General features: G+C 46.2%; 1 protein-coding gene across 1 annotated transcript; it reads right to left on the bottom strand.

Moving 5' to 3' along the window:
• Window positions 1-1,625: 1,625 nt before the first annotated feature.
• Window positions 1,626-11,598, bottom strand: FGF16 (fibroblast growth factor 16). The gene is made up of 3 exons (XM_035288536.3): window positions 11,040-11,598; window positions 4,721-4,824; window positions 1,626-2,624 (listed from the first exon to the last, which is right to left on the bottom strand). The coding sequence occupies exons 1-3, from the start codon at window positions 11,311-11,313 to the stop codon at window positions 2,379-2,381; spliced, it is 624 nt and encodes a 207-aa protein (XP_035144427.1). The 5' UTR covers window positions 11,314-11,598; the 3' UTR covers window positions 1,626-2,378.
• Window positions 11,599-12,286: the final 688 nt, after the last annotated feature.

Below are 12,286 nucleotides of genomic sequence, written 5' to 3'. Positions count from 1 at the left end.
AGACGGGGTTTCACCATGTTGACCAGGATGGTCTCTATCTCTTGACCTCGTGATCCACCCGCCTTGGCCTCCCAAAGTGCTAGGATTACAGGTGTGATGATTTTTAAGTTAGTTGATACCTAAGCTATTTGTTTCACCCATACAATTAGAAAAATAGTGGATGCTTACATGATATGATTCAGGAGCACTAGGAAGAACTATCTTAAACCCAAAAACCTCTCCCACCAGGCCTTCATAGTGCCTGTGTACTCAGTGGGACTTTTATTCCTTAGGTTGCTGTCTCCTGACAACACTCACTGTAAAAATGCAAATAGCCCTATTCTCCTACCTTGGTAAATATCAGTAAAGAGACTAGAAATTTTTTTTAAGTGAAAACAAGTTTATTAGAAAGGTAAAGGAATAAAGAATGGTTACTCCATAGGCAGAGCAGCAAGACTAGGAATTTTTAACCAAGATACCTCAGGGGCTGCTCTGGGGAAGAGGGAGCTCTGAGAAATGCCATCCCTACTTCAACTAGAGCCACTCTACTTTTGTTTTCTGGACTGAAGTTGCCCTAAAACTTTATTTATAAACCATTCAGATGCAAAAATAATTTTTTTAAAAAACCATTCCTTTAGGGCAGTAATTCCCAAACTTTAGTATGCACAAGAATCCCCCTGCAAGGGTTGTTAACATGTAGACTGCTGGGCCTTGCCCCCAGAATTTCTGATAATTTACATCTCCAAAAAGTTTCTAGGTGATCCTGCTGGTCAAGAGACCATATAGAATACACTAAGCACTACTGCAGTAGATGAATGTGTTTACAGCTTCCCAAATTCCCTAGGAGAAGCACTGGCAGGAGGTAAGGATAGGGGTAAAGAGAAGGGGGAAATCTCCAGAATGGAAATTGACTGGGTCAAAAACTCAGTCTCTCTGTTGATTCGTGTTTATTTATTTATTTTATTTTTTGAAGATAAAATCGCTCTGTCACCCAGGCTGGAGTGCAATAGTGCGATCTCAGCTCACTGCAACCTCTGCCTCCTGGGTTCAAGCAATTCTCCTGCCTCAGCCTCTCGAGTAGCTGGGATTACAGGCACCTGCCACCATGCCTGGCTAATTTTTGTATTTTTAGTAGAGACAGTGTTTCAGCATGTTGGCCAGTCTGGTCTTGAACTCCTGGCCTCAAGTGATCCACCCTCCTTGGCCTCCCAAAGTGCTCGGATTACAGGTATAAGCCACTGCATCAGCTGATTCATGTTTATTTTGAATCCCTTCATCTTCATATCTGAAGTAAGAAACCCGCAATTAGCGTTTAGACTTTAGGACTTTGGACCCTAACAAAGTCCCAAAGGAGAGTTTCTCTATGCATAGTCCTAAGCACAAATGGGAGCTTCAGTAATAGCTGTTGGTCTAGGCCTTCCTGAAGCTTTGATTCACCTGTAAGTTTAAAGTCATAGAACTGGAAAGGACCACTAGGACTTCACATAAGGCCTCTAGATAATGCTAACATACATAATGGCTGATGGAGACATCCAGCATAGGCAGTGTGATGCCAACATCAGAAAATTCTAATGAGTTGGAGAGAAAGAAGCTGGCCAACCTTATAATCCTATTAAATGTACAAATCAATAGAATTAGACAGAGTCTTACAATATAAAGACATTTTATTGCCAGTAAAAGCCTTTAATAACTCATTTTATCCTGTTTCAGTAGGACCTTATTCTATCTGATGAAAATCCAGCGATAGCATCTCTCATTAAAAATAAAATTATTTTGAAATAAATAAATATATAAAATAAATAGCATATACATTTTATAAATAATTTGTCCTTATGCACAGTATCCATGCTTACATTTTAATATCATTTTCTTACAACCTACCCCATCTCCCACTTCCAATGGCAGGAAAACTGCATGTCAGGACAGATGAGAAATCTGCATAGCCAATGCAGGGAAGGCTTGCAGCAAGGCTGTAGCCTCAAGGATTTTCTTAAAGAGACTTTTCCAAAACTCTGTAGGTAGCATCTGTGGCAGATTCCTTGGTCTTTCATTTATACCTATTGTCAAGGTATTTGAGTAAATTGTGGGATAAGACACCCCTGACCCTTGGCAAGGGCTCCCATTCTTTGTTATGCTACCTCAGGGGAAAGAACATGAGTAAAGGAAAAAGTATATACAAGATTCCCTCAAGCCCAGCCCCCCCCATCCCTACCCAAAATAACCCAACCTTGATATACACTTTGAACAACAAGGGAACAGCTGGGTTGAGTTCAACAGTAAGTGCTTTTCTGTTATCTAAAATGATAGTAAGGAAGGATTGAAAAGCTATGAGTATAGTGCTTGCAGAGACAACCGTGGCCCTAGAGTACATGGGTGACAGAGGGCACACAAGAGGTTCATTACCTATACTGAAAGAGGTCTCTGGACATGGAGGGCAACTTAGAAGGATCTACAGGCCTGGGTAAAAAGTGAGTGAATTTCTGGTGTCGTTTAGTCCTGTATCCCTCTCGGGGTGAGCCGTCTTTATTCAGGGCCACGTAATACTGTCTCTCCGAGTCCGAATGTTTGTACAAGGTTGAGGCATAGGTGTTGTACCAGTTTTCTTCAAACTGTTCCCGGAAAACACATTCACGTGTGAGTTTCTTCTGTGAGGGTGAGAAAATAAAGCAGAACCCATGATATGACTATTTATCCTATCCCAGCTTGCTAGTGGAGAAACCCTGAAATAGCAATAGCACATTGATGTTATAAAATTCCAGTTCTATTTCTCTGTGTTACTGAAGGTATCTTTCTTCCAAATAGGGCAAAACACTCTTGTCTATATCTCCTTCATTCTCTTTCATAAGCTACACAAAAATGTTTTAGTTGAAATCTTTCCTGAAGGGAGGAGACTGGAGGACATGGCATCACCTGGCTTTTTGAGCCTGAGAATTGCTTCTACGGCCTCCCAATGCCCCACTGACACCCACTGAGCTTTCTCCCTACTTATAGCTAATGATGTTCAAATCCATTGAGATTATAGCAAACCATGTCAACTGACAGGCAAAGGCCTTGAATCTATATAAAGCTCCATGGGAGGTGAGCTGTGATCTCTCCTAATGAAGGGTCTCAGGCCTGTCAGTTGGGAAGCTCAGAAAAGATCTCCTTGAAAAGCTCTTCCAATCTGGCTACTTCAGGCTGGCAGTTCCTGGGTCTCTTGCCTCTGTCCCTTCTCACACTTGATCCAACCGCCATACTACTTGCTGGGGTTGCCGATACTGAGTGCTGGGGACAGGCCTATCTCTTAGGTGTCATGGAAAAATGTGTTCTGATTTCATGGGGTGCAGGCAGCCAGAAAGTATGCTATGTGATTCAAAAGCCAGAGCCAGGAGTTGGGATCCCATGGAAGGGTTAAGGTCCGCAAATCACTCACCATTCCCCAGTGCTAGGCTAGCTTCCAGGATACAGAAAATGCACTGCAGCTAGCCTAGTCCTAGCTGAGGGCTTAAGGCTGTCACTAGACCCTGGAACCCTCATTCTTCATTTGTTTGTTTCATTTGGCCTTTAGGACTGAGCTGAAGCAGTCTGGAAATTAGGGGCTATGTTGTGAACCTCAGAATCCTCAATTTGAAAGCCAGCTCTTCCACTGCCTATTTTTGTGCCTGCTAGTCTGCTACTTCTCTGGGTATACACTCAAATTCAGATGTATTCCTCTGGAGGGTTAATGCCCCAAACTCCGACCATGTACTGCCAAACCAGTACAGATTACTGTTATCATCAGACTAGCTGGCCTTCTAATGAAAAAGGCAAAAGCAAATGTATCATAGAAAAGCCTGCCGGGCACAGTGGCTCATGCCTGTAACCCCAGCATTTTGGGAGGCCAAGGTGGGTGGATCACAAGTCAAAAGTTCGAGACCAGCCTGGCCAATACGGTGAAACCCTGTCTCTACTAAAAATGCAAAAGTTAGCCAGGTGTGGTGGCAGGTGCCTGTAGTCCCAGCTAGTCTGAAGGCTGAGGCAAGAGAATTGCTTGAAACCAGGAGGCAGAGGTTGCAGTGAGCCGAGATTGCACCATTGCACTCCAGCCTGGACAACAGAGCCAGACTCCATGTCAAAAAAAAAATTGTATGTATTTAAATAGAAACTGTTTTCCCTTCTGTTTGCAGACTTTATGATGATTAGAAAAAAAAAGAGAGAAAAAAATAATGAAAAGCTTATGTTTTGGGTCCAGATACAGTGGATCATGCCTGTAATCCCAGCACTTTGGGAGGCTGAGGCAGGAAGATCACCTAGTCTGGAGGCTGAGGCAAGTCAGGAGTTCGAGGCCAGCCTGGCCAACATGGTGAAAGCTGGTCTCTACTAAAAATACAAAAAATTAGATGGGTGTGGTGTTGCATGCCTGTAGTTCCAGCTACTCGGGAGATTGAGGCAAGAGAATTACTTGAACCTGTGGAGGTTGCAGTGAGCCGAGAATGCGCCACTGCACTCCAGCCTAGGCAACAGAGTGAGACTTCATCTCAAAACAAAAAAACAAAAAACAAACAAAAAGCTTATGTTTTGGTAGAGGCCAAAATGACTGAAGGTGTTATGTAGCAAGACCCTGGGCAGCCAAGAAATAACTAGAAGACACTACTCCTTTACAGCTAAAAAGTGCTTGCTTTCAAGTGCTAAATAAATATTTTTATAGTTTTGCTTTACATTGTCCAAGCACTGGTTGTAATAACCTCCGACGGAAAAAAAAAAAAAAAAACTTTAAACTTACCGACCCATAGAGTTCTCCTCGCTCGTTCATTCCTAGGTACAGGCCAGAGTCTACTCCCCGGATGCTGATCAGCCCCACAGCCAGGCTGATAAACTCCAGGATTCCTAGGGCAAAAAATGAACACAATTTCTTTTACTGACATCAGACTAAGAGAAAGCTGTTCAGGTGACATGGATACCAGTCATTTGTCCCCAACTGGAGGCCAGCCCTGTGTGCCTTTGATAAAGTGCCTGATGGAACCATCTTTTGCAGCAAGAATGGACCCTCAGAGAAGGTACTTAGTCTCTTTGGGCCTCAGTTTTTCCATATGTAAAATGGGGGAAACCCTCTCTGCTTCTACTCAACACTCTTAGGCATATTATGAGGAAGAGGCCGTGAGAAGGAGGCTTTGGCTACAAAAGCTACATAATTGCAAGGTGCCATTGGTGTCAAATTCAAGAAATAGGAAGTCAGTTTTCTAAATGCAAGAATGAGGCCAGGATTCTGTATCTTTCCTAGTCACCTCGGTCTTCCTTTAGAGCACACAACATTACCTTGCTGTCCTCCAGGCTCAACTTGTTTTGCACCCTGTCAGCCCCCATGTCCTTAAAGCCACATGAGGCTGTCAACTGCCTGTAGCTGACTCTAACAAAGGCCACACAGGCCACTCACTGTTTGTTCCCCCTGCTTATGGCAGGAGTCAAAACTTGGCCACATGAGAGCTTTCTCCTAAAAAGTGTTCTCAGTTAGTACAGCCCCAAGCTGACAAGCCTATCATTCTCTCCTCTCTTGAGAATTTTAAGTTTATCCACAGCAAAGAGTTGGCAGGTAGTATTGGACTCAATACTGATTTGAGATGTTGCAACTTTTTAAGGCCAAAGAGAAGAAATCCAGAAATGTCCTTCTAGCTGACAATGGTAGAGGTGATGATTTGAAAATGCTTTCATTTACCCAGCAGCAGTCCTAAGTGGGTAACAGGACCCAAACGAAAATCTTGGAGATACCAAAGACTACAGTTTTGTCCCAAGATAGTATGTCTATTATCTAGATACAGATATAATAGTCAACTAGATTCTTCTTTGATATTCCTGTCTCTAACCACATTTTCCAACATACAGACTAAAAACTTGATTGTTTAAGTCATCCAAAGGTCTGAAATGAGCTCATATCTGGTTGTCTTTCTTATCTAAAATCGCAATTCTTTTTTTTTTTTTAGACAGGATCTTGCTTTGTCACCCAGGTTGGAATGCAGTGGTGTGATCATGGCTCACTGCAGCCTCGAACTCCCCAGGCTCAGGTGGTCCTCCTACCTGAGCCTCCTTAGTAGCTGGGACTACATGCACACATCACCATATCCAGCTAATTTTTTATTTTTTAAAGACAGGGTTTCACCATGTTGCTAAGGCTGGTCTCAAACTCCTAGGCTCAAGCAACCTGTGCACCTCGGCCTCCCAAAGTGTTGGGATTACAGGTGTGCACCACTATGCTTGGCCCAAAAATGCAATTCTTAAGGGCAATAATAATCTACATAATCTACATAGGGGGTAGAACTGATCTCCCAAGATCAAGAGTGTTAAGTGGCTAATTTTAAAATCAAGTTAAAAACTCTACTGGGACGTCTCCTGAAGAATCCCAATGACTCAAGCTGGTGGGCTGCTGTTCAGTTGTGGCAGCTTTGGGGGCGTGTGCTTCCACAAACCACCCAGATCTATTGGAAGGAGGTAAGGTTCTTCTGCTGCAATTCTATAGAACACTCATAGTTTGGCCTTTGGCCTCTCACATTGAAATCCTCCAAGATTTATTCTCAGTCTGGTTGTTATCAAATCTTACTGTGCAAAGAAAGGAGTCTTGGGAAATGAGATTGAGACAAGATGGTAGGAGGGGAAGAGAAAATACCCAGTGCCAAGTAGGGGTTAATCAGACATTGATTTAATGCACCCAAATCTTCAGTTGCACTGCACCAGGTTTTGCGTTCGGTTCTGCTCTTTTTGATATTTCAATAAATGACTTGTAAGAGAACATATGAGAACTGCTTATCTTAGTTCTAGAAGATATACAGCTTCTAGAGAGGGATGACATAAGCAATATCCAAAGAGATTTCAAGAGGATGGAAAAATGGGCATGCTCCAACAAACTATGCTTAATTATAATCAATGTGAACTCCTGCACTTTGGTCCCCCAAATTTCCCAAAGTGTTTTGTGCTTGGGGTTTTGTTGGGGTAGTGTGACCCTCAAGTGCAGACAGTTGAGTTAACTGTACTACTTAGTTCATGTCCTATTAACATAGTTGGTCTGTGCAAGGTCTTTATAGTTATCTATTTCTTTCTTTCTTTTTCTCTTCATACCCTGCTCCCATCTGCCTCTCCACTTCAGGTAACCATATATACTTTCTTGAAAATGTGTACTGTTATTTTGTGTTGCTGTGCATTTTAATTACTTGCTAGTCTACCCATCTCTGCAATGTGGAGATGTGGCTTAGTAAAACACAACAATGGCTAAGAGACTTGATTGAATGAGGCAAACTCTGTATGATGGGTGATTAGTGGGCTTATTAAAAAGCTAGTGTAAAATTGGTCATATAAAATTAAAAATTAGAAAGCTAGTGGAAAAAAACAGAAAGAAAGCTAGTATGCTCTAAGGCTTCACTGATACATGTCTAGTAACTAGCAAAAGGGAGGAGGGATTGTCCCACTCTGCTCTGTTATGGTTAGACCACACTGAGAGTAGTGTGTTTAGTTCTACTGTGCTTAGAAAAGGAAATGGAAAAACAGAGCATGTTCAAAGGAGAGTGCCCAGTATGGAGAGGAAACGAGAAACCAGGTCATGATTCAGTTCTGGGTCCTAAACTCTGAGGGACACTAACATGTGGGAGCCTTTAGTTCTTTGCTTTGCTCAGGCAGGTTACTCCTGAGCTTCAAGAGTTAGTTCCCTCATTCTGTAAGTATCTCAGGTCTCTGACAACCCTGAGCTCATTAAGTAGCAGAGCGCAGCTTATGATCTCACTGCCCAAGACATAGTGTGAGAACAAATCATGAAACCCAAGAGGTGTGGCCATTTGAGTCACTACAGTTTTTCTCCAACTCTCTGTTAACCCTGATGCCAAAGGACAGATCATACAGGAAGTCACTTGGGTTGTGTCCAGTAACAGGGGTCTCCGACAGCTGGAATTATCCCCACCCAGCTGTCTTTGGCCATCATTTTCCCTCGCCAACTTTCCTATTAGCTGGATTCAAACTGTGGGAACCCAGTGGCACATGATGATGGAAGAGATATTCCTAAACCTTCTCCTGAATCCTAGCCAACATGAAGGGGGAGAGAAAATAAGCCATTTTCATATTTTCCCAGCTACAGCTGGACAGGGGTGTTAACAGCAAAGTGTTGAGGTGAAGTATTAAGTAGACAAAGTTTGTCCTCAGTACTCTTACCCCTTCAAGGCCCAGGATCTCTCTCTACTCTGCCTCATCTTGACCCACCCACATCAAGCTCTGCCCTTTTCTTGACAATTTCCAGACTCTTCTCTTCTTATACCTCTCTCCCCAGGCTCTCAGTCAAAACTGATCTGTTCTGAAGCCCCACTGCTTCAGAACCTAGCTAGATGACTGTCTAATGTGTAGTTTAATCTAGTTCCAAAACTTGCCTGAACTCCTTCAGCTATCCTTTCAGACCTTTGGGGCCGAGACAGTGCTGCTTTGGCATCTTGCCAAACGAGAACCAGATCACTCAAGGACTGAAGCAGCTGCATGAGCCTACTCCGTCCCACCTGGTGGGAGGACTCTCTTTCAGTTTGGCTCCCAAGCTCTGCTCTGCCAGTCCACAGGTGCCCCTCGGAATGTCAGGATCCTTGTGAACTTCATATAAATGCTACCAGCCAGGCGGGGATTGAAATACTCCTGGCTACTGATTGCAGATGGAGAGCGGAGAGCATATGCTGTGCCAACAGGTTATTATTTGGAGTCGAGACTGCTCTTGGGCTTAGCCTGACTTGTTCTGAACACATGGATTCCAGGGTAATCCTTGGGGGCCCTGCTCTCCAATTACAACAAATAGCTATTTACTTCACATGGCTTTTGGAGACTACCTCCTCCCCCCTAGCAGAAATCTATAATATTTTATATCTTAAGTCTGGCCTACTTTACCCTGCTGGAATGTTGACTGCTAAAGCACTTATGGAATGTTAAAGTTTCAATTTATTGAATACCCTGGCTGATTAACTCAAATGTGGAGGGAGGAGAGAGTTAGCAAACTTGAACGCCACCTCTTTCTGTGCCAAAAGCTAAACTGAGAAAGAGTATGTGTTTTAAAGTTGGCAGGGGAGGTTACAAAGACACAGCTTTGACCAGTTATCATTTTCTTTACAGGAAGTACAGGAAACTGCCAGGAAGTTAGGGAAGGAGGAAAGGGAAAAGGTGATGCAGAGGTGCTTTGGGGCAGTGTTTTTTCTTTTTTAAAGGCAAAACCAGAAATGAAGCAGTTGGTTAAGCAGCAACGAAAATGTCCCTTCCTCCTGCCAATCTTATTTCCTGTGATTTCTCCCTAAACTTAACGCCCTTAGCAGACCTAGGAGATGAAAATAAATCAAGATGTGTCTTTAGGGAGCTAATTAAAGACCACTTATCCCAAGAGCCCATTACTGATTTATGTTGACCTTGTAGGTTACTGGGCTCAGCTTAGGCACAGAATCAGAAAAATATTTGGAGCTACTGGGAGGTGTGCTCATAATTTTTCTATCTTTGCTGCCCCCGCCCCACATTTCTCCATCATTTCATGACTTTCTTTGGTTATGTATCAGCAATGACTTACCCCGGTATCTTTAGGCCATTTCAGGAAGCCTTTGAGGCCAGGGTGGGAGTCCCATTCCTTATGAAGAGGAACAAAAGGGGACTGCAAAATCACAAGCAACGAAAGGGAAAGGAGCCAAGTTAACACTTTGTCTCCTCCCACTTAACCTTATCACCCTTTTGAGGACCTGCTGCTAGTTTATACAGACACATGCACCCCTCCATTACCCCTCCCAACCTATGCTACTCTAGCTCTGTTTGAGTGCATTTTTCCAAGGTGCCATAGACCTCATTACGGTTCCTGCCTGTTCCCAGCAAGGAAGACCAATTCTGCCCTAAGCTGTTTGCTAGTCTTGGCCTTACCCAGCAACTGGCCCCTAAGTCCCCCTTTTTGCTGTGCACTCCAGATGCAGCTCTAGCAAGGCATGGAGAATAGGAGGATGGAGAGGTTTTGAGGGGGTAGCAGGGGTATGTTGGCAAGAAGGAGGGTGGGAGAACGAAGAGAAGGGTGTCATGTTTGAGTATAGGCAGAATATCTTACTGGCTTGGGGGAAAAGGTGTCCTTCTTGGATTATAGGGTCCTTGGGAGGAAGCAGAGGACACTGGAAGATGGGGAGGGGCAAAGATAGCTGTCACAGAACTCCCATGATGACTTAGTAGAGAATTGGAAATTGAAAATAAAAATGGCAAATTATTGAGGATTGAACACATCTGCTTAGAAACCTAATGATCTTAGTCATAGATCAAGGCTTATAATTGTGTAATTAGTTCTATATGTGAGACAGGCAGCTGTGTTGAACAGTCTGTATAGTGGCAGGCAGGCAGAGACAATCCTGGGTGGAGGTTGAACGTTTACTGTTTTGGGCCCAAGAGACAACTGTTTCTGGGACTGGGAGTGGGCCTAGGACGGTTTTCTCACTGAGGCAAGGAGTCCAGAGGTAGTTTCCAGCAAAAGCTGCCCCAGAACTTGTGCCCTTACACGGTGGACACCGCGAGGTTTTCCTAGACTCCCAATTCATGCCAGGCTGCCTGGATTGGCTCCTACCCTGGACAGAGCGACCCCGAGGCAGGCAGATGCCACAGCTGGCACGCAAAAGCGATTTGAGTGCGGGCCGATCGCCTCATATGCCCATGGCCCATGCAGGATCCGGTTCCAGGAAATCAGCTGCCACAGCCCTGCTGCCCTCGAGGCACGGCCCGCGCAGCAGCCACGGTCCCGGCCTCCAATGCGAGAGCTCCCACCCCTCTCTCATCTCCACCTGCTTTCATCCAAGGCTTAGAGTCCAGCTCCCAAAACAAGCCCCTTGCTCCCCGGGGAGTGATGGTGGACCAGCGAAAGGAGAGGCCTCACCGCAAGGCGCCCCCGCCCCCTGCAGAGTGTCCGAGGGTGCAAGGCCCCCCTGATGTCGAGCGGCCCACGCCCGCGCCGTCGTGTCTTGCCTCGACTGGACCGGACGACACCAAGTCGGTGGGCGGTCCGCAGGCCCTACGCCGGAGCCCGGAGCTGTCGGCTCCCTAGCGCGCCGTCCGCCCGCCTCCCGTCCCCCCGACCGCGTCCTCACCAAAGCGGCTGTGGTCGAGGCGGGTGCCGTGCACAGTGCCGTTGGGGAAGATCTCCAGGTGGAAGCCGGTGCGGCAGTAGAGCTGGCGGCGCCGCAGGATCCCCTTCAGGTGGGCGAAGTCTGTGGGTGAGCCACGCTGCAGCTTCCCCTCGATCTGGCCCAGGCGCTCATTCAGGAAACCTGGGGAGTCAGCTAAGGGCACGTTCCCCAGAGACGAGGAGAAGCCGTGTAGATCCCAGTCCAAGGAGGCCAAGACGCCCCCGACCTCTGCCATGGCTGGGCCGATTGAGGCGCGGGTTGTGCTGGGCGCTCGCTGTACGAGCCGGGGCCACGGGGCGCGAACTGCCTCTCCCCGCGGCGGGCGCGGGCGGGTCGGCGGCGCTCCCTCGCTAGCTCGCTCTCTCCGCGCTCTGCTGAGCTGCAGTCGATGTCTGTTCGCGTCCAAGGAACTTCTCAGCGGCGGGGAGCGTGAGGCAGCGCGCTCCTGACCTTGCTCTCAGTCAAAGTGCCTTTTCCCCGCCGCATCCATCTCCTCCGGCCTCTCATAGCTGGCTTCGTCGAGCTATCAGATGCAAACGGCACTTTATATACATACCCACTCCCCTTACATTGACATATTGGATATTTAAATACAAGCCACACCTCATTGGCATCCCCTCGGAGATTGGTGTGTGGGTTTTTTTTTTCCTTCTTGCATCCATTTGGCTCTTTTTGGGAGAGGGGGGTGGAGGGAGAGAGCGAGCGAGCTTCACTCCCTCTTTTATTATGAAAAAATGGCAGGAAAAAGCTACACATTGCAGTGAGGCATAACTGCTTTTGGCAGGTTCTTCTGAAACTGCTGATGAAATAACAGAGCCCAGTGCGTGGAGGCCGCTGGCGCGCACGGCCACTCAAGGCCTGTTCCGTGGGGGTCTGTCTGTCTGCTGCCCGGGGGCTGTCCCCACCTCCCACGCGTCCTCGGGTTGCTATGCCAGCCTTTGGAAAGTGACGTGAGACCGGAGTTAGGGGTTCACATGCTCCTGATCTCCTCTTGTTCCCCAGTTGGTAGGAGGCTGCAGAAGGGTCGTCTGACCTGGGACAGGTTTCTTTGTTCTACAGCCCCCAAGTCCTAATTCCCACCTGTATAGGTTAGCGGGATACTGAGGAAATGAAAAACCCGGAAGCCAATGCAGTTCCAAAATGTGGGGTTGGGGGTGGTGGTCCTTGTAGACATCAAGACGAGGGTCTGAGAGGAGCGGGAAGGCCCT

Source organism: Callithrix jacchus, chromosome X, assembly GCF_049354715.1.
Source record: "Callithrix jacchus isolate 240 chromosome X, calJac240_pri, whole genome shotgun sequence".
In the NCBI taxonomy this organism is placed as follows: Eukaryota; Metazoa; Chordata; class Mammalia; order Primates; family Cebidae; genus Callithrix; species Callithrix jacchus.
Note: the sequence above shows the minus strand (reverse complement) of the source record. Positions and strands in the feature narration are given on the sequence as shown.